The 22,633-nt window shown below is 41.6% G+C and overlaps 1 protein-coding gene across 1 annotated transcript in view; it reads right to left on the bottom strand.

Moving 5' to 3' along the window:
• Nucleotides 1-675: 675 nt before the first annotated feature.
• The window catches only part of LOC129184684 (ATP-dependent translocase ABCB1-like), a 134,947-nt gene continuing 112,989 nt past the window's right edge, over nt 676-22,633 (bottom strand). The window contains exons 6-25 of the mRNA XM_054780850.1: nt 19,086-19,257; nt 18,884-18,997; nt 18,665-18,775; nt 18,437-18,562; nt 18,102-18,305; nt 17,854-18,024; nt 17,505-17,666; nt 17,244-17,420; nt 17,004-17,150; nt 16,434-16,538; nt 14,335-14,412; nt 8,384-8,467; nt 5,061-5,264; nt 4,886-4,986; nt 4,577-4,717; nt 4,178-4,334; nt 3,894-4,091; nt 3,429-3,635; nt 952-1,098; nt 676-882 (exon numbers count right to left, since the gene is read on the bottom strand). Coding sequence (XP_054636825.1) covers nt 676-882; nt 952-1,098; nt 3,429-3,635; nt 3,894-4,091; nt 4,178-4,334; nt 4,577-4,717; nt 4,886-4,986; nt 5,061-5,264; nt 8,384-8,467; nt 14,335-14,412; nt 16,434-16,538; nt 17,004-17,150; nt 17,244-17,420; nt 17,505-17,666; nt 17,854-18,024; nt 18,102-18,305; nt 18,437-18,562; nt 18,665-18,775; nt 18,884-18,997; nt 19,086-19,257 — 3,013 coding nt within the window. The remainder of the gene's footprint in view (nt 883-951; nt 1,099-3,428; nt 3,636-3,893; nt 4,092-4,177; nt 4,335-4,576; nt 4,718-4,885; nt 4,987-5,060; nt 5,265-8,383; nt 8,468-14,334; nt 14,413-16,433; nt 16,539-17,003; nt 17,151-17,243; nt 17,421-17,504; nt 17,667-17,853; nt 18,025-18,101; nt 18,306-18,436; nt 18,563-18,664; nt 18,776-18,883; nt 18,998-19,085; nt 19,258-22,633) is intronic.

Raw genomic sequence — 22,633 nt, forward strand, 5'->3', positions numbered from 1 at the left:
CTATCAAACAATGACATTTACAACTTAAGCTATGATATTCACGTCAACATGTCGAAAATGTGTTTACATAGTGTTTAGCTGGAAAGCCACACTATACAGGACAGGAGCTCCAAATAAACGTTTCTTTTTTTAATGATTGTCCTTCTTTAGTGAGAGGCGAGGGGTGAAAGACAGAAGTAATGATGACTGGCTAAAGGTAGGGTGCAATTTCACGGTAAGCCAATAAGGGTTGAGTTAGGTCGGCCACAGCCACACAAGAGATTAGAACGAGCTGTAACAACGGTGAGTCAGGTCTGTTGAGTCGTTTTCATGATGCAAGTACAGGCACTACGTCAACGCCAGTGATGTAAAAGAAACACAAGTGAAGTGTACAGTATGATTACGTCCCGGAGCAAAGTGTTTGTCCACATCTTGTGAGTAACTCTAATCTCAAAAGATCTCTCAACGGCACTGCAACAGGAGGCTAAGATCTTGAAAACATGTAGTGGATTTTTATCTTGGTTTTTTACTATGATGCTGAAAATAAGAAGATTGAAGCTACAGCATAACTGCCACTCTTTTGGGAATATGTTTTGTGTCTGGAAGTTTTTGTCGATTCACCCAAGGGGTGATCAATCCTGTACCTCACCTACTCATGCCAGAATAGTCCATTCAGTGACTTTCTTTTTAATCTTCTCATTCCCTTCCATGACCCATCTGGGTAGTGACCAGCATGTGATAGACACCATTTTTGGCTAACAGCTGGTGATGTGTCCCTTGTTCTACCACCTCCCCTCCCTGAATGACAGCAATGCGGTCTGCGTTTTGTACGGTGGACAGACGGTGAGCAATGACAATACACGTCCTGCCCTTTCTGACTTTGTCCAGCGCCTCTTGTACTACCTTGAGAAGACAAAAGTCACACAAATGAGACAAATTAGAACCATTTTAGAAAAGAAGGAAAAGACCCACCTTCTCGCTCGCAGTGTCGAGTGCAGATGTGGCCTCATCCAGAAGTAACAGTTTGGGGTTACGGAGGATGGCTCGGGCTATGGCTATTCGTTGTTTCTGACCACCCGAGAGCTGGGTGCCCTTATCCCCTGCCTGGGTGTCATACTTCTGCTCCAGCAAGCACAGAGAGATGAAGGAATACATTCATTATACAGTATGGTTGCATGCTAACTACGCACACACAGAGACTATAAAATTTGTGTATTCAGATAAAATAAGATATGGGGAGTCTGGTTATTGCAGAAAGAGTTTTAACGGGAAATTCCAGAATCCCAAGGACGAGGACCAGGACCAGGACGGGATGCCTTGCCATGGGAACCTGGCCAGAAGCCAAAGGAGACCCCCTTCATGCTCTAAGATGGGCCTAAAGAGGACTGCAATAACCCAAAACAGAGCTAAAGAAAATTGCAAGTGTCAGCATTTTGATAAAGAAGGTGAGGAACACTATTGAATTCAAGAAATAACTCAGGCGAAAACAGGGAAGGTGTTGATCTCACTGCCACGTCATGTGTTTGGGAATATCCACGTCTTCAGTGAAGGTAAAAGTAACCGGAAGTGTTCATTTATCCCTTTTATTTGTAATTTATATGCAGTTAGCATTGTTTAATGTATGTAAAACTCAAGCTGTAAAACTATAAAAATGTGTTTTTTGTTAACATTCTTGAGAGTCAACCGCTGATGACATCATAAACGGGAGACATAGCTGACTTCTGGTTATGGTTGCCATAACAAGGACATTTCCTGATAAAAATACATTAAGAACACAGTATTAATAACACGACAAGACGTGCATCATATTGAACACTTACAGGAAAACGGTTGCAAACCGAGGCTAAATTATTCTGTAAGTTCCGACATAAATTGAAAAACACGCACGCTGAGTTTTTTTTTTTGCATGTGTCACACTTAAATGTTTCAAATCATCAAACGAATTTAAATATTAATCAATGACGACATAACTGAACACAAAATGCAGTTTTTAAATGAAACGTTTTATTACTAAGGAAGAAAAACAATCCAAACCTACATGGCCCTGTGTGGAAAAGTGATTGCCCCCCGTTAAAACATAACTTAACTGAGAATAATTGAGATTTATCAGTGTGGAAAAGGTTATAAAGCCATTTCTAAAGCTTTGGGGCACCAGCCAACCACAGTGAGAGCCATTATCCACAAATGGCCAAAACATGGGACAGTGGTGAATCTTCCGGGGACTGGCCGGCCAACAAAAATGACCCAAAGAGCGCACTTCTGCGTTGTTCTGCAGCAGGACAATGATCCAAAACACACCAGCAAGTCCACCTCTGAATGACTGAAGAAAAACAAAATGAAGACTTTGGAGTGGCCTAGTCAAAGTCCTGACCTGAATCCTATTGAGATGCTGTGGCATGACCTTAAAAAGGCGCTTCATGCTGGAAAACCCTCCAATGTGGCTGAATGACAACAATTCTGCAAAGATGAGTGGGCCAAAATTCCTCCACAGCGCTGTAAGAGACTCATTGCAAGTTATCACAAACGCTTGATTGCAGTTGTTGCTGCTAAGGGTGGCCCAACCACTTATTAGGTTTAGGGGGCAATCACTTTTTCACACCACTGTATATATTTTTTAGGGTTGTCAAAAGATTACAAATTTTAAATCAGATTAATCACAGCTTTTAAATTAATCATGATTAATCACCATTACCAACTATGTCTGAAATATACCCATTACTGTATTTAATGAACAGAAACATAAATGACAGGACACTATTATATATATCTTTATGTATTAACAACTCCAAATGAACAATCAATCTAAAAGATACCACAAAAGTCTAAAATCATCACATAATTTAAGGTATATTGACCTCTTTTAAGTGTATTTTCCAGCATACTTAAATGTAGAAAATTGTACATCCGAATTAAGAGTTACGGAGTGAGTGATAAGAATATCCACTTCATGTTTTTCTTTATCTTCCTGTTTATTTACACACACACACACACACACACACGCGCGCATTATAAAGCTGTTTTTGTGATGTTCCGAGTGTCCCTGAATGCATCTCGCATTCTTGAAATGAGAATGAAGAAATGACCATCAAAGTCCAGAATCATTGGTTTTATGAAATTTTACTGAAAATGATTCACTGATAAATAAAAGTGAAGAGCAGCATTTTCCCCCTCCAAGGCACTCAAAGCGCTTTGACACTGCTAGCACATCTACCCACTGATGACGCAACATCAGGAGCAACTGTGGATTAAGTATCTTGCCCAAGGACACTTCAGCATGATCACGGGAGGATGGAGGATCGAATCTGCAACCTTCAGGTTGGGAGACGACTCTACCACCTGAGCCATGCCGCCCCCAAATGTAATGATAGGCTTCTCCAAACATGGGTAAATGAAACATACAAAATAAAGTGGGCTTTAATTAAAATGATGACTCTGCAAAACATGATTACCTGTGGCAGGTTTTCAATGAAGCTGTGAATGTTGGCTGCCTTTGCAGCCGCCTTAATCTCCTCCATGGTTACAGTGCGACTGTTGTCTCCGTAGGCGATGTTTTCAGCCAAGCTGCGGTCAAACAGCACAGGCTCCTGGGACACAATGCCTATATGGGATCTCATCGAGTGGATGTTCAGCTCTTTAACGCTCTTGGAATCAAACATCTGGAAGACCAAATCACATAGTTGTCAATGAAGTCATAGAGGACCAGTCTTAGGAGCAGAAGCTATGCTGTTAAGGTAGGCCAAAATACCTCAGATGAAATGTGTAACATCCAAATCATTTGGTTCAAGTCTAGGCCAAATTAACTTGCAGTGTTTTAGTATTAATGTACTAAGTAAGCAAACACCTCAAGATGTTTCTAAGTCTTGTCAATGCAGTGCAGTTCAGTTAGCAACAATTAGTTGTATTTGTCTTCTCACCACTGTCCCATGCGTGGTGTCGTAGAACCTCTCCAGAAGTTGGATGATTGTGCTTTTTCCACAGCCACTGCTTCCTACTAGGGCCAGTGTCTCTCCCTTTCTCACCTTCAGATTCAGCCCTCGGATGATGGGTACATTAGGGCGTGAGGGGTAGTTAAACTTTACACCCTCAAATTGCACATTACCATCAAATTGGTCCTGGAATTTAAGGCAGGAGACAGAAAATATAAGACTGCAGATCTGTAAACAGGACGTGCTCTCATGTGAGGATTCTTATTGCTTACCAATGACTGTCCTTCTTGTGAGAGATTATCAATAGCAGGCTTTTTGTTCAGAAGCATCAAAATGTGAGCTGCAGACAGCTTGGCCTTGACATAGTTTGGAGCAAAGAAACTGGTCTCTCCCACAGTCAGAGCACCGAGCACCATTGCTGTAACCACACTGACAGAGGAAGTCAAATCATTTGAGTAATCAAATGTTTTGGCAAGTAGTGTAGGTGTCGATGCACCCTTCATTACAATTTTAACCTCAATTGGTTGTGGCACAACCATTACAATGTGTTTACGACATAGGGATTTTGTGGAATCGTGTCTTGCTACTTTGTGAGCTATCACAAATATGTTTTTGCGGCTGTAAGAATCAGAAAGCCTCATTCCAGAATAACAAGGAGATATTATACTTACAAAACAACTCCCTCAATGCTCATGTTTCTGTGGACAATGAGCCAAGCTCCAAACCGGTAACAACCTGCGTTAGTAAAGTAGACCACGGCTATGGTAAAAGCAAAGATCAAACCCTGCACATGGGCTTTTTTCTGGAAGTTTCTGTTGAAAGAGAATTAGGGAACCATCAAAAAGAGTACTCCAATTTGTGCTTCTAAAAAAGCTTGTTACTGAACAATGAACAAGCTGGACAAGCTTTTCACTGAACAATGAACAAGCTTTTTAAAGTATTATGGGCTAGATATTATAGTGATCAAGGATCTGTCATACTTATATGGAATTTGGAGGTTATTGTGGTACAAAGATTCAAACTTGGGTTCCATGGTGAGAGATGCAACAGTACGAATGTTCTCAGTGGCTTCTGTAAAAATCTGATTGGACACACAATGAACACGTCACACTTGGGGAATGGACTTGAGTAGAATGATGGTAGGTCAGTCCTTACCTTTCCAGATTTCTCCAGCTCTTTTTTTTCCTCTACAGCTTGCCCAGTTATAAACTTTATCTTAAAAGCTCCAGCCACTATCATGACGGGCACCGTCACCAGTATGAGCAGAGTCAGCTCCCAGCCATACACAAAGGCAAGAATCAGACCAGTGCCCATGTTGGCAATATTCTGGACCATTGTAGCCAAACATAGCCCTGTAACCTGAGCAGAGATGAAAGGGGCTAGCCAGTGTGGTAAAAGAATTATTCACACGTTGTTGAATGTGTTGGGGCTAGGGATGTGATAATGGTTTTAGACGAGTATCCGTTACGGATAATGCATTTTTGCCGAATATGAGCATGGAAAGGGCCGCATGGTGGTCTAGTGGTTAGCACGTCGGCCAACACAGTAACAGCTTGGAGATCGGGAAGACCTGGGTTCGATTCTCCCCTGGGCATTTCTGTGTGGAGTTTGCATGTTCTCCCCGTGTGCGTGTGGGTTTTCTCCGGGTCCTCCCACATTCCAAAAACATGCAGGTGAGGTTAATTGGCGACTCTAAAATTGCCCACAGGCAATAGGTATGAATGTGAGTGTGAATGGTTGTTTGTCTATATGTGCCCTGCGATTGGCTAGCAACAAATCCAGGGTGTACCCCGCCTGTCGCCCGGAGTCAGCTGGGATAGGCTCCAGCATGCCCCCGCGACCCTAATGAGGCGGTTGACCCTCATTAATGAGGAAGAAGCGGTATGGAAAATGGATGGATGGATGAGCATGGAACGAGTACCGCTCGTCATTATCTGTAATTGTGATGAAGGAAAATCCTCATTGGGTAACTACTTATGTACTCACTCTTCATGCTCTGTGATTGGCCAGTCACACACAGCGACCGCCCCTCCCTAGACAAACTTCCTACCGCCAGAGAGAGGAATGCATTTGACAAGACAAGGCTTGTGTCGGGTTGTTCACTACCTCCACTATGGACATTTTTTTTAAAATGTTTTCCTCAGCTCAGCTCTTATCTAAAGTTACTTGGTAAACTTGTTTCATTACGTACACGGTGCATTTGACAAGACAGAGCCGTGTTGCGTTGGTCACTGCCAGTGTTGGCTTTTTTCATCTGCTTGCTTCTAATTTGCCTGGTGTAATAAAGTCAGTTGGTAAACTTTGCTCGCAGTACTGAACGCGGTGCTTTTGAGAAAACTACAGTGAACAAGGCTGACAGGTTATTTCCACGTTTGCCATCACTGGATGTTTGCATGAATCACCAACTTTAACTCAAATATTACATAATAAAGCCTTACAGATCACTTACACATGCAGCTGAATAATAAACAATAAATATAGTAACTTCTGATCAATCCATGTCAATTTCAGACTTAAAATAATGTACTGATTTAAGTCACACCCACTTTCGGTCTACGCCCCGCCCACTGCAAGTACGGATACAGATGATTTAGATGGGTGAACAGATACAAACACAATTAGTGGTGTACTCGCTCATCCCTAGTCAACATGCACTAATTCACTATTCACATTATTCTTCCATACAAACAAAGCAGGTATAATAATAATCTTTCTTTGTGGGTTGTATCCTTCATTTTCCTTGTTGTCATGGCAATATGATCCTTAATATGTGTCCAGGTCATTGATTTTTGTCAACAAGCTCTCTTGCTTCTATTGGTCCTCTATTTAGCTTGATGTAGATTTTGCTATTGGTACTCCAAGTTGTATCTTTCCCTGCTTCCTCGAGTCTCGTGCTTTCTTGGTGATGTCAGCGTTGCATTTTGTCCGATGCTCATTCATGTAGACATTTGTACCTTTCAGCTTCTTTACCTGTTTCAGTGGCGCAGTTTTGAATTCCCTGTTGGTGAACTTAACGGTGATGCCGGGTAAGGTGTTTTTTCTGCTTTACAGGGGGATGCAAGTATTGATGGTGTCGATAGCCACAGTACATCAACCTCCTTTTACTGTAGGGAAGTTGGCAACTTGTTGCTTTGTTGCATGAACATCCATTCCATCTGGTTCTCCTCCATTTTTGACTGCCCTGTCTTTTGACCTAGGTAAAATTTGGAGCCCTTTGAGGATCATATCGTTTCGTCTGATCCATCTCATCAATTATATTTTTTATTTGCTCAGTAATATTTTCCTTTGCTTCTTTCTCTTCCTCAAAAGTGGTGCGCAAGGCAGCAATATCTTCCAATAGTGCCTTGATATAATTCTGTCCAAGCTTGATATCATTGCATAATGCTGCATTTTCTTCCATGGTGTTTTTAACATAAAACATACTCATAAAGACCACTCTTTAAGACCCAACATAGACCACTCTCCTCGCACTCACCATGTCTGAATTTGCTGCTCCCTGTGCGCTCAACAACTCCCTGCGCTCGCGCTCATTCAGTCCTCACTCGCGGTGCCTGAATAAGTGCTCACTGCTGCTTATCGGTTTCTATGATATTTAAAGTTAGTTGGTAGACATGTTTCGTTATATACGGGGTGCATTTGACAAGACAGAGCTATAAATGGCTCGTGTTGCGTCGGTCACTGCCTGTGTTTTTTTTTTTGTCTGCTTGCTTCTAATTTGGCTGGTGATATAAACTCAATTGGAAAACGTTGCTTGTAATACTGAGTGTGGTGCTTTAGTGAACCAGGCTGACAAATTACTTCCCTGTTTGCCATCACTAGATGTTTGCAAGACTCACCAACTTCACACAGGTCATTAAAAAAATGTCATTCAAAAAAAAATTCTGTCAGTGATTCCTTAACTTTTGTGATCAAAAACGTAATTTGAATCTCAATTTTGTGGCTGTTCTATAAATGGTTTTCAAATAAACAATAAATACAGCAACTTCCGATCAATCCATGTCAATTTCAGACTTAATAATGTACTGATTTAAGCCAACACGCATTTCTGGTTAAACCACGCCCACTTCCAGTTTATTCCCCACCCACTCCGAGTACAGATACAGATAAGTTAGATGGGTGAACAGATACAGATAGTGGTGTACTCGCTCAGCCCTAGTTTTTAACCTCCTTAAGCGCACCACGCAAGGCAGCGTTTTCATCTTGTAATACCTTGATATCTTTTCGTAAAGCCTTGGTATCCTTTCCCTTGTGTTTAGCATTGTTCCTAGGCAACCACTTTGAACTACAGCAGTTAGCTAGTTAGCTTGGCTTGCCAGCATCAAGTTTATGCATTTTGGCAGATTACAGTATTTTCAAATTACAGTATTTTTTTAAAGTTTCAAGTTATTTCAGTGACCATTGTGGATTTTCATTCTTTCACACAAAAGGAACCAACAATTTTATCCACGTCTGTAAGCAAGAAAAGTGATATACATTACCCCTTGTACTTGAGCAGTGTCTGAGGTCAGTCTTGTTGTTAGCACACCAACACTGTTTCTTGGGTCATCAAACCAGCCAAGCTCCTGAAAGAAAAGTACACACATTTTCTTCCTCCGTTAAGGCAACGCCGTATACGCTCGGCCACCGCTGATGGTCCCTCCTACCGCTCCGAAAGTTTTGAGCTGAACAAATTATTGCCAGCGGTGAGGAGCGGGCAATTTTCCGCTACGGCAAAGTTAATCACTGCTCCAACAACGCCCAGTCAAAGTTTGGTGTCGCTAGACGGAAGTTCGTGGACGCTCGGGTCCGCTAGGCCAGCGCAGAAATCTTGAACGCTGGACCACTGCTGCTTTGCCAGCTTTGCCCGGGCGGTGATTAAACGTTGCAAAAACTTAGTTGGAGCGGCTATAAGCGCTTTACAAGCGGACACGGGATTGCTGGAACGGTGTCAGGCGTTGAAGCAGCGATGAAGCAGAGATCCATTGCGGTGATGAACTTTGGTTTGCCGTTGGTATGGAGGTGTCGCAGGTGGAGCATAATTTCGCTATTAATACGGGTAGAAATGGACCAGGAGCCCATTTGGAATAGCCGTTGAGGGCAGACCTCAGTTATATCGAATTTGCTCAAAGTTACAGTAAAACTGTACTACCATGGATATGACAAGCTGATGGTGGAGCTGTGGAATGAGCCTTCCAGCACTTCATGAGTGTAGTGTTTGCAGACACATTATATTTATACTGCTACATGTTGACCAGTAGAGGGCACTGTGGGACTGTGAATGGGACAACAGTTGTGTGAGTGTGGAGTTGTATGATGCATGTGAGCAGACCTGGCGATTAAAGTCATAAATAACTAGTAGGCTTCTTTATTCGACACCACCCACAGAACAATGAGGATGCCACCAGCCCGCATGCGCAGAACGCCGCTCTGTCAACGCTCGCGTCACCGCTAAACCAACGTTCGCTACCGTTAAACCAACACTAAAGTAACGGCGGCTTCAGCGGTGCACCGCTAGGACAACGTCCGTGTTTTCCTTTTTTTTCCCCATTTTGTGCGTGGTTACGAGCGGTGATGATTTTTTTCACCGCTCCAGGGACGCTACAGCAAAGTTCGGGCGGTGTGACCCATGTGCAGGGTATGCGTACACTAGCACTGAACACTGAGATTTACGTAATGTGCTCGAATGCTTCATGTGAACAGCCACAGCAGGTAGTACAGTGCAGAAGAAAGGTGACAGCATGAAGTTGTTCATTGGTCTGTGTACGTTAGCTGAACAAATACCATAAGTAAGTTTGATGATGATGTTGTGCATTAAAAGTGTTTCATCTTGAAGATTTTTCAAGATCAGTCATATTGTGTGTGCTAAATGAGAGCTGGTCTTCTTACGTGGTGCTGTGACTAATTAGTGTGTTTTTTGAGCTGTATGAGCCTGTCATTTGTTTGTTTACTGGATGCACTGACTGTGTTAGAAATCGCCCAATTTTGCACGTGTACTTAAATTTATGCTTTCACAAATTCCGTGTCTTCTTTGGGTGTTGCGGAAACTTTGTTCAGCGATACTTGATAACACCATATGTGATGCAGATTGAGACTTGTGTGTATGACTTTCTCCGACGCTGCAGAGACCGATGTGCATTTTCTATTCTTCCTTTCACCTCGTCCATGTTCACAAATGTTAATGCTGTGCGTAAATGCACAGAGGTGAGGTTAAATAATGTTAGCTCTGTGCTGCTGTACATTTTTGCTTGGTGCATAATCTCATGCTATATGTGCTCATATGTCCATTTGGCTCAGTAATAAGCCTCATATTGAATTAATTTCCTAATTGAGTTCTGTACATCATGTGCCTTTGTTTTCATAATTATTACGTTTATGTGTAACATTAGTTGCATTTACAAACCAAAGCACAGCAAATGAGCATAAAGATAACAGTTTACCATATCGTGTCACCACTTGTTATAAATAAATCCATCAAACAGAAGACAAACCTGTCAGTAGATAGATTACCCTTTAAAACCCTCTTTGTTTTAAATTAATGGCCTGTCTGCACAGTTGAAAAATAAGATGATTTTTTTAAATATAATGTCATAATATATATTTCATAATATATCAAATATGTCTCTCTGTGTGGTTTATGTTTTTTAAAGTGTGCAGGTGTAGAGGGTACATGACTTCCAGTCAGATGTCTGAAGGGGTACGCAACTGGGAATAGTACGGGAACCACTGTATTAGACAACTGGCCCGATATTACCTCAGTTTTCACCAATGAAAATGGATGGCTGCATGAAATTTAGCATGAATTTAATTTATTGATAAACAAGCGGAAAGCGCTAATTTTCACCAAACTCACAAGAAGTACGGCAAAATGCTTACCACCCTTAATAGTCACCATCTTGGCTATCTACCGACATGAAGGGGACTGACTACCAAACAAAAAGTGCTGCTTTTGAAGCAGGGTGTACAGGCATGCAAGAAAAAGTAATAAATTCATTTTTAACTGGAGAAGCACTCGTAGAGCGCATACCTCCGCCAAGCACCATAGTTTCTCCCATATTGCGATTCACACCAAAATAATAAGCCTACCTTTTTTGAATCAGTTTTTGATATTTTGTAGAACCTATTGGAAACTCGTCCTGTATTTTGTGTCCCAAGTTTCCCAAGAGGTCGGACCATTTTTTGTGGAGTTATATGGTAGATGCACAAATGCCAAAAATGGCAATGTTAAAGAATCCTTAAAAAAATCCTGGATCCAGACGGTGATCCGGATCACCCTCAAAATGTCGGCAAAAACAACCTCAGCAGTGCGCTTGCGCTGCGCTGCGCTTGGCGGAGGTAATTAAGGAACAATGGAGGAGTCAGATTTAAGAGCTGGCAGATATTTTTGGGAGTGGTCGCAATTCGTCAATAAAAAGTAGAGAAGAAAAAATGTTTCAATATTGCAATTGTCAAGTTAAGTGATTGATTTCGGACAGCACTACACTATCAAAACTACACCGCTTTTTGTTCTGGTGAAAGCACACAAGAACTCATTGAAAAGGTCAAGGATGAAATGGTCATATTAAAGTCATGGTTTGACAGGAACAGATTATCCTTGAACTTAAGTAAAACTAAAATAATGCTATTTGGAAATAGCAGAAGGGATACGTACGACCAAATACAAATTAATGGAGTGGACATTGAAAAAGTGGAAGAATAAATTCCTCGGGGTTATAATAGATGAAAAAATGAGTTGGAAATCTCATATTAAATATATACAACAAAAGGTGGCGAGAAATATCTCTATATTGAATAAAGCAAAATATGTTCTTGACCAAAAATCACTCCACACTCTGTACTGTTCCGTAGTATTACCATATTTAATGTATTGTGTTGCTGTAGCGTTTGTATGAGGTAATAATTACAAAAGCAATCTTCACACACTCAAAAAAAGATCAGTGAGGATCATTCATAATGCCAAGTATAGAGAACATACAAACCCTCTATTTTTAATCGCAGATATTAAAATTTGCAGATTTAGTACACTTTCAAACTGCTAGAATAATCTATAAAGTTAATAAGTCGTTACCCAAAAACCTAATACAGTATTTTTCAATCAGAGAGGAGAAATATGATCTTAGAGGAAAATTAAACTTTTTTATATTAAACTAATTTATATGCGAGAACTACGCTGAAAAGCCACAGCATTTCCATGGGTGGAATTAAATTATGGAACGAATTGAGTAAGGAACTCAAACAATGTACAGAAATGAGCAAATTTAAAAAACAATACAAGCAGTTGGTGTTTGCTAAGGCAGAAGAGTCTTGATCATCACAGTGATGTTCTGTCAGGGTTTTTGTTGTTGTTTTTTTTTTTTTTTAAAGTTGTGTTCTTTATTCATATTTATTTTAAACATTTATTAAATATTATTATTAATATATATATATATATACAGTCAAACTTGTCTATAGCGGCCACTAGAGGGAGTCTGCAAAAGTGGTCGTGATAGACAGGTGGCCTCTATAGATAGGTTGGCGTCCAGTTTGAATGTTGACCAGTAGAGGAAAAAAAGAAAAAAAGGGGGGGGGGGAATCATAAAAATGTTGACCAGTAGAGGGCACTGCAGACTGCGGATAAAAGTTGTACAGCACTACTAGGCTTGTTATTATCATGGTTCACGGTTCATGGTTTTAATCCTGAACATGCATATGAGTCAAACAGTAGCATAGTACAATTCACAATTTTGCATGTCCAAAAAGGAGTAGGAAGAAGCAAAGCTTATTTAATCCTACCCCTCATCAGTCTCACATCAGTTGCAATACATTTATTCACCTCTTGTTCTTCCAAGTGTACTTTGTAGGTCTACATGACAATGTAGTGCAATCATAGCCAAGGTTTTTACTTACTAAAAGGAAGCTAGAGGCTTAATAATAAGTGATAGAATATATCCACGACCCACAGAACAAAGCTGTGCTAGTAATGTCTTACGCTTGTTTTTAATATTTTACTTTTTATACAGCAGAGTGGAAGTGACGGGAAGTGACGGTGGGCGTCCCGAGCAGGAGAGATAGGCTCAGTGCTAGCTGTGAGTTTCGAGAGAGTTGGGAAGTGTGTTTATGTTGGCGTGGATGTAAAGTCCTGCAGTGTTCTCCGCTGTTAATAAAGCCATTAAAGTGCATCGGCGACGTCTCTCCGTCTCTCCTTCCCCACAACAAGCAGCATTACAGTGTTGACCAGTGCACACCAGGAAATAAACGGTGTCACTTGTTACAGGCATTGGCTGGACAGCTATGTAGTGGGGCTTGTTTAACCTTTGCCTTGTGGGCAAGCAGGAAGGAGAGACGATGCTGAGAGATGTGTGTGTGTTCTGAGCTGCAGTCTGGTGGCCGCATTCAATAAATAAAGTTGGCAGAAGCAACAGGAGAAGTTTCCTTCTTTGCTTCGGAGCTGAATAACACTGACAAGTTAACAGACTAGTCGCGAACAGAAAAGAAGACGGCTTTTTCATGTCGAATACAAAAGATGAGGACTTTGATGGATTTGTGGATGAGGACTGATGAAAAATAACGTGAGTACATTCTAAAATACTTCAATTAAGTACAACCGAACTCAGTTTTGCTCCCGCTGCCGCATGCATGCTTGCGTATGTTTTTTTTTTATTGTAGCGTCACTGGGAGCACGTCCTGTTCCCAGCCTAATTTGCGGTAATGTTTTGGTGCAAATGCTCTTAAAGTTACATGTTTGACCAGGAAATAGCACGCTCAAAAGAAGACGGCTTTTTATGTGGAACAACTGACAGTTTGTGTGGATCTTGTGAATGATTGTGACTGAGCTAGGACTCAGTAATTAAAGTCTACACACGACGGCTTCATTGATTGAAAAACGAAACTTTTTCGTGCATGAAGCTTCTACTTAAGTTGGTAATTTGGCCGCTAGGTGCAGTCAGATATTGACCAAGGGAGACAAAATGGGTGGCCGCTGGCCGCGTTGGACAGGTGACTGCTATACACAGGGTCTATAACATGTAAATTTGCTGCGGGGGATTTTTCAGTGGCTGCTATAGGCAGGTGGCCGTTCTATAAAGGTGGCCGCTAAGACAGGTTTGACTGTATATAATTTTTTTTTTTTTTTGGGGGGGGGGGTCTTACCGTTATCTATTATGTATTATTCTGACTATCACAGAAAACATGACAAGGAATGCAGGAAGTGAACAACATGTACTGTACTAGATGTAGAATGGATGGGGGGTAGGATTAAATAAGCTTTGCTTCTTCCTACTCCTTTTGGACATGTGGAACTGTGAAAAAATGATTCATGAGATGTATTCCATTGTAACCTTCATGTTCAAATAAACTACACCAACCCAAACCAAAATGTGCACACTTGGGACAGTGTGTTACTGAAGTGTACTGACAGAATTGTTCAATTTCAGACATCGCACTTTGTCTCCTGAGAATTTGTTGTTCCATTTACCTGCCTCATCAAGGCCTTGAAGGATGCAAGTCTCAGTTTCATGGTCAAGATCTCTCCAGATTTACCAAAACAGAAACCCTGTGTAAAGTGACACACACACACACACACACACACACACGCGCACACACACACACACACACACACACTTGGGCATTGACATAAATGCTTTTGACTGCACCAAGCTGAATGTTTACACTGCAGTGCGTTACAGTGTGAACCTGTTTAATTGGTACCAAGAAAGGTGATGGTGTTTGCAAGATGATGTGATTGGCTGGGGATCAGTCCAGGTTTGACCTAAGGACATACTCACAGGCCAGTTGTACCGTGCTGGACTTGGATGTGATGACCGCCCCCTCTCCTGGCCGCCACTGGCATCACATCTATTTTTCTGTATCTGACATTGTGTGTCTTATTTGGAGTTGGTCTGATTATTTTGTACAAGGTGGTTTGTTGTCATTAATTACTTGTTAGAGGGGCAATCGCATTAAACGATCGTCATTAAGCACACAAATGTAGTCGAGGGTGACAGAGCATGCTGTGGGTTTGACTTCTGGATTATTTTGAGTCTTTGTATTTTATTGTTATTATGAATAGTGTAAGAATGTGTAAGAATCTGCATGGAGCAATCGCTTTACAGTCATTCAATGACTACGCTGCACGCATGCATGTGTGTGTGTATGCATAAAGTTGTGCTGGGCCCTGGCCTATACCTCTTTCTGCCGTGCCAAAAAAGGGGAAGCATACCGTGCCTGGGACCACTTGACACCTACAGCACTATACGATTGGCCTTGTGTGTGTATGCCCTAAGTGATCATATAGGCTCCATGAATCAATCATGTCCTTGTTTTACTGAATATGTTCTTTTGTAGATGAAGAGAGTATGTGTGTTAAGCTGCTTTTGACACTTGCACACATTTGGTCCCCGCAGTTGTACACAATTTTGCGTGTAAATGAGTATATTCATCATAAACAGGTGTGAAGTCTGTGTAATCTGTGCAGGGCTGCGTGCCAGTGCGCAAAAGAAAATTTCTCAAATGTTCAAAATTTCTGGCATGTATTATCTTCATGATACTTGCATAAAATCGAAATTACTAAGAAATAGAAGTTGTCTGCTTCGCTGAACAAAGCAGATACTGCAACACCTTTTCTTTTCTGCAATGAGTGCTTGTTCTCTGGAATTCAACATCTTGTAGGTCCCTTGCAAACAGATAATTAATGAAGCTAAGGGTGATGCCTGCATGACCAAATAATACCATGACTGCTCACTCACGGATGCAGGAAGTGGTGGGTGACAATGCATACCTACGTGGGAACAATGCGCATCTGGCGTACTGCAGTATGTCGTACCCTAGACGTAAACAGTACTTAACTTAGGAGTAAATAAGTCATGTGGGAGCGTGGCATTTTGTGCCAATGTCACGATTTGCGTGTCAAGTGTACATAAGTTACACACTTATGCGTAAACAGAACGCAAACAGTCTTCGTGCTTACCATCTAAATCAGTGATTCTCAACTGGTAGGTTGGTGGAGTTGTTTTCAGTGGGTCGCGGAGTATTTGCCAAAAAAAAATAAATAACAAAATGACCCTATGTCTGTGAACGCACCTCACGCTGGTCCTATTCGCTTGCACCACAAGGTTTAAGGGCGACTTGGCAAAGCTTGATCGGCAGTAGAAGGACATCGAGTGTGGATTTAAGGCACCGACTGTCCGAATGGATGGATGGACTGTTTGCAACTGGCTCAAAATGACATTGCCAGTGCTTAGCTCCTGTGCATGTGTGTTATCTGAGACACAGCTCGGAACAGGAAGAGGGCGGGATGTAATGCTTGGAACACAGTCAAACATGTTGCAAACCGTCATTTTACACTTAAAATTCTAATGAATAAATGTAATTTTTTAACATAAAGATATGTAAGAGGTTTCCGTTTAAAAATGTCCACAATTTGGGTCACTGCTTGTCATTGAAGGGTGACGGTGGGTCCTGCTGCCAAACCAGTTGAAAAACACTGATCTAAATGACACGCATTGACAAATGCGGGACAATATGGAGACAAAATACGTGCAAGTGTCAAGGTGACCTTATTGTGAGTTTACTTACCTGTAGAAACTTGGCAAAAAAAGATACAAATCCAAGCACCGCAAACATGAGGGAAAGAAATTCTGTTTTTTTTCTGATAATCTCCTGATCAGGCTCAGCAAACACCTGAAAGATTGGAGTACTACGCTGATTAGATTTTTTTTCCTAAAATAAATGTTTTGCCTCCAAAAAACAAGTACTGTAATTTCCGGTGTATAAGCTACTACTTTTTTCTTAAACCTTGAACCCTGCGGCTCATACAGCCGTGCGGCAAATATATGACCATGATCTAATCTCGTGACATCTCCTTCACTTCAGAACTACTACCAATTGTTGAAATACTGTGCCGCTCGCCAGTCAGTGAGGAAACTGTCACTCTTTCTTTGTCAAGTGTCAATCACAAGCTATAAGGGAACTCAGGACCAGCTTGTCAAAGCATTGGAAATCGCAGGATGTCATTACTCAGTACAACAGTCTGACTCACGGTGTCATCTTGTCATCTCACTACATTTTGTGGGTGCGGCTTAAACACTGATGCTTCTTATACACCAGAAATGACGGTAATCCTGCTTGACACTAGTTGTAACCTACAGCAATGAACTTGGCAACGATGAGAGAGTGGAGAGGCTGGATTGCTCCATTGATGCTGGCAGAGATGAGACCCACTAAAATGTACGGCCACTCATGAAGGCTAAAACGCATCACTTTCAGGAACGACGCAGGCAGAACGTTTTCATACTATGGGAAGCAGAAGAAAGATCAACCCTTTTTGTTGGTAAAAAACTAAAATCTAGAGTAAAATCTAAAGCTGAACATTCTTGGCAATCTCACCTCTGTCTTGTCTTTGGGATCCACCAGCTTTTCTTTCTCTTCTTTCTTTCCCTCTGAACCAGCAAAGGAAGAACCTCTTGTAGGCTTCCTCCTATACGGGGAAGACTCTGACAAAGTTTTGGATTGTGGGTTTTTATCATCTTGCACCTCATAATGCTGCTCCTCTTTCTCAAAGGTCTGCAAGATGGAGATGAGAGGAAACCACAAGGTTGATTGCCCTGAAAATATCAATGTCGTCCAAAAGTTGCGTGAAAATGTTACCTGCATTGTGACTAGATTGTGGTAGACACCCTGTTTTTCCATAAGCTGGCTATGAGTCCCCAACTCCACAACCTCTCCATTTTGTAGACCAGCGATAATATCAGCGTTTATGATAGTTGAGAGGCGATGGGCCACAATTATGGTGGTGCGACCCAGTCTGGCCTGCACAAAAAAATCCCAGTAGCTCAAGCACAGTACTTCCTTGGCTAGAAGGGATGTACTTCAGCACAGTACAATTGCTCATGCATGAGCACAAGCACGAGTAACAACATAGATATGAAGTGTCTGGAAGTAAACTTTTTTCAGTTCAAAAGAGTTCTCCAATATGTGTCTGAATGTATGTTTTTACCTTGTCCAGTGCTGCCTGTACAATAGTCTCACTCTCAGCATCAAGAGCAGATGTTGCTTCATCCAGCAAAAGGATTTTGGGGTTACGGACTAGCGCTCGAGCAATTGCAATTCTCTGCTTTTGTCCTCCACTCATTTGAGTCCCTCGATCCCCGACCAGCGTTTCAAACTTCTGCTCAATGACATGACAACAGTCATCATTGGAAAGTGGAAGACAAATATGTTCGTAGTGAGAAGTCATAGTCGTACATCAGGAAGGTTCATGATGAAATCGTAGGCGTTGGCCTCCTTGGCAGCTTGCTCTATCTCCTGCTGCGTCACATCAGAACGGCCGTTTTGGATGTTCTCTGCGATGGTGGTGGCAAAAAGGACGGGCTCTTGACTCACCACTCCAATCATCTCTCGCAGGTAGCGGACATTGAGAGAACGGATGTCATGCTCATCAATAAATATCTACAAAGAGGGAGACAAGGCGATTTGTGAGCATTGAGAAGACTTTTTAAATGATCTTTTTGTTGATGGATTGGTTTGCGCTGCCAAATCTATTGTGACTGGATCTATTTTCAAATACAGTATGTACATACAGATCCTTCCTGAGGATCGTAGAACCTCTGCAACAGCTGGATGGTGGTGCTTTTTCCACAGCCACTGCTTCCTACTAAAGCAATGGTCTGTCCACTCTTCACACTCAGGGACATGTCATTTAATACCTGCATGACAGTTATGCAAATTTAAATACAGTATATATACACAAGCCTATTTGTAAAATATTGTAAGTCTGAAAAGTTAAATAGTGTCAGGGGGGAGCTTACCTTGACTTCTGGCCTTGAGGGGTAGTTAAAGTGGATGTTCTTGAACTCTATGTTTCCACTAATGAAATCAGGCTTGAAGCCGTGCTCCGAATAGCTGTCAATGCTCGGTTTCTGTAGAGTAAAATGTTAATGCTTATGTTAAAGGGCAGTGGCATAAGGCTGCAATGTAATAGATGTGGGAAAAACTGAGATGAGATGAGAGCATGTAGAATTCTTTACATTGTCAATGATGCTGTACACTGTATATGCAGCTCCTCGAGCACTGGCAAAGGACTCGATCTGAGGTGATATCTGCCCCAATGCAAACACTCCAAGAAGCAAAGCGAATACAACCTTAAACCACATGCATTATTGTTAACTTCAAACTTCTATTTGGACCATTTAGTTTAAGTGGAGTAAAACTGACTGTGTTTCTACTCACTGCAAGTATAGTTCCAACAGTGTACTCTTTACTCACAACGAGCGTACTCCCATACCAGAAGGTCAGAGCATAAGACAGGTATATCATCATGAAGGTGAAGCCCATAGCAATGTTTGAACTTATTGCCTTCTTTATTCCCATTTTCTTAGCCTCCTCCAAGTTCTTATGATACCTGCGAGGATGACATACAAACAAAAAAATTAGTGGTTTATTCTAAACAACGTAATAAACACAAAAAAAGGCTAAAAAAGAAACCCATATGGGAACAATGCATTTGCTATTGTCGTGCATTAGAAGTAAACACAGAAATAAATAAGTCGTGAGGGAGCATGGTCAGCACGTGCGCGTAAATTATGCGTAAACAGATTGCAAACAGTGCACAAACTATGTGCCATAAATAAATGACACGCATTGCCACAGCAAATTACAGGATAATGTGGAGGCAAAATACGTGCACATGTAATCGCCGCTTTACGCCTCACTTGCATCACTATGTGCGCACTCGCCAGCAGCCCCACCGACACGCCCAGGTGTTGAGACAGATGAGGCAACGTGAACCCTCTTATCATTCAGTCTGTTGGGTAGAGCGAGAGAAGGAAAACAACCACGCATGCACACGTCAATATATCGAGGCCGGCGAAATTATCGAGTCTGTTTTTATTTATTGTGCGGTCAACTGATTTATTGATTAGCGCGACAGGCCTACACACAAGGCAAAAACAAAATTTCAAGACAGTAAAAAAGACCCATTTTAAGCAACACTTTGTTTTTCCTAAAAAGAAAAAATATATTGTTTAGCAATTTTCACGGAAGAAAAATAATCTTACATTAAGACAGCATATCTAGCCAATTCTGAAAATACTGAAGACTGCTATTGAAGATATTTTTTTTGCCACAAATTAATTACCTTTTCTAATAACAAGCTGAAAACTTAATTAAGATTATTAAGATTATTCTTCAGCAACAGATCAAAGAGTAAAGGCGGTCGCATCTTTTCCCTCTCCTCTCCCTTATCTTCCCTGCTTTGCTTCTCACAGTCCTGTTAGTCCTGTCTCATTGTTCTCTTTAAGCTGCGCATGTGCAAAATTGCGCATTGCTTTCGCATTCTCACCGCACAGCAAATCCTTGCAACTGTACTGTAAATGAAATAAACACATGACAATTTATTCCGTACCATTTTACAATGCAACTCAGTGAATGACAGGGAACAACAAGGTTGAACAACATACAACACAATTACGAACACTGTCCAGCCAATGATAAGATCCTATTTGCACGTATCAGCCAATCAATTAATTAACAGCGCCTTACGTAGTACATGCCGCTGCTTTGCAGGTTAGCGTATAGCGAATGCATGAGTTAAGAGAGCTGAATGCTGCTTGATAACCCTGTATTATGGCGAAACGAATGGGCAGTGCAACATCCACTCACCAAGCCAAAGGAAAAAAAAGTGGTTCTTTTAAGGTGGACTGGCTGTCAGAGTTTGTGCAAACAGAAGAACAAAAGGAGACGCTTTCATTGTTGAATGAGAAACGGCTGCTTTATAAAACATGCTGCAAAGCCAAAGTAGCAAGCGAGTTTTCCCAGTGAAAAGTGTGGAGTGAATGTGTGGCATAACTGTGCATTATTGCCGTTATTTTAATGGCTGGACGTACGGGATACAGGAAGTTTAAGGGACCAGAAGGTTGGCAGAGAGTTCATTTGAATTTTTCTTTTAAATTTAGACAAAAGTAAACATATAAAACAGATATGGTATCAATTTCAAGTAATTTTCGAGGATGAAATAGTCGCTGGTTTAAAACAGAAAGTGAAAGTCAATTAAGGAAATTAAAGTATTCGTAATTATTAATATAAATGGTAAACAAGAAAAGAAAGGGAAAATGAAAATGATACACTAAAGGGTTTTCTACAAGAGTCAGATGGTTAATTGTATGAGAGTGTGGCTTGTTTTGTCTGAGGTTGAGAATAAAGAACGCCACAGTGTGAAATCCTCCTTGCTGTCTGTTTGAAACCAGTAAAATACAAAATATGACAGAATGGAATTTTTCAGTTGTCACTCACAGAGGTCCAAGTTATGCTCAGGGCGTTTTTGTGTATGCTCAGATACTTGAAATATTAGGGGGAACATTGCTTATAAGAGCATTTGTCTTCATTCTTGCCTTGGAAAAACAACATTTTACTTAAATATATGTAACGGATGCCAGCCTGTGAGGCTGCCCAAGTGTACAGTGTATTTAGACCTGATTTGTTATTTTAGGAGTCATAATATTCTTAGTCAAGAAAAATATTCTAGTTATAATAATTCTAGCCAGGCAAATTTTGCCCCATTGGCAGATTTTTTTTTTCTTGAAATAGGAAAAGAGAGCATGTGCTCTCATTTTAATTTAATGGCTTGCTATTGACGCGTTCCAAAAATTCACAAATTTTCCCTAACTCCACATTTTCTGTGACAACCCTTACATTGAAAATGAATGGACAATTTTTTATGTTTGACATTCCTCATCCAATTCAAACCATTCCAATGTCTAATGCCTTGACTGATCAGTGATCAGTACCTGTAGATGGACGTAGTAGGCCTACACTTGTACCTTCAACCGTGCAGCGTATAACATCCTGCACAAACTGTAACAATAGGAATTGTTATTTGTATTTGTATTTGTATTTGTACTTTATTTATCCCACAGCGGGGAAATTCACTTGTTACAGCAGCAAGCAAGATAAGCAAGTAAAGAGAACAGTGTAAAGAATGCATAGTGACTACAACATGGTTCAGGTGGTGCAGGTGTTGTAGAGCTGACAGCGGTCGGTATGAAGGACCTGCGGAACCTCTCCTACTTACACCGTGGGTGTAACAGTCTGCTGCTGAAGGAGCTGCTAAGGGAACCCACAGTGTCATGTAGTGGGTGAGAGGTGTTGTCCATGATGGATGTCAGCTTAGCCAACATCCTTCCCCCAGGGTGAAGAGGAAAGGGGAGAGCACCGTACCCTGAGGGGCACCTGTGCTGCAGAGTACCATGTCAGACACACAGTGACGGAGCCTCACATACTGTGGTCTGTTGGTGAGGTAGTCTATAACCCATGCAGTCAGGTGTTGGTCTACTCCCACACTCTCCATCTTCACTCTGAGTAGTGACGGCTCGATGGTGTTAAAGGCACTGGAGAAGTCAAAAAACATGACCCTCACAGCGCTCCCGCTGTCCTCCAGGTGTAGCAGTGATCTGTGCAGCAGGTAGATCACTGCGTCGTCCACTTCGATCCCAGGCCGGTAAGCAAACTGCAGGGGGTCCAGCTGAGTGCCCACCAGGGGTCGCAGGTGCTGCAAGATAATCCTCTCCATGGTCTTCATCAGGTGAGAGGTCAAGGCAACAGGCCTGAAGTGGTTAGGCTCCTTGGGACGCGGTGTCTTTGTTATCAGGACCACACAGGAGGTCTTCCACAGGGCCGGGACTTTCTCCAGGCTCAGACTGAGATTGAACAAGTGCCTGAGAACTCCACAGAGCTGGTCAGCACAGTCCTTGAGGATTCTAGGGCTGATGCCGTCCGGTCCC

Source organism: Dunckerocampus dactyliophorus, chromosome 7 (genome assembly GCF_027744805.1).
Source record: "Dunckerocampus dactyliophorus isolate RoL2022-P2 chromosome 7, RoL_Ddac_1.1, whole genome shotgun sequence".
Classification (NCBI taxonomy): domain Eukaryota; kingdom Metazoa; phylum Chordata; class Actinopteri; order Syngnathiformes; family Syngnathidae; genus Dunckerocampus; species Dunckerocampus dactyliophorus.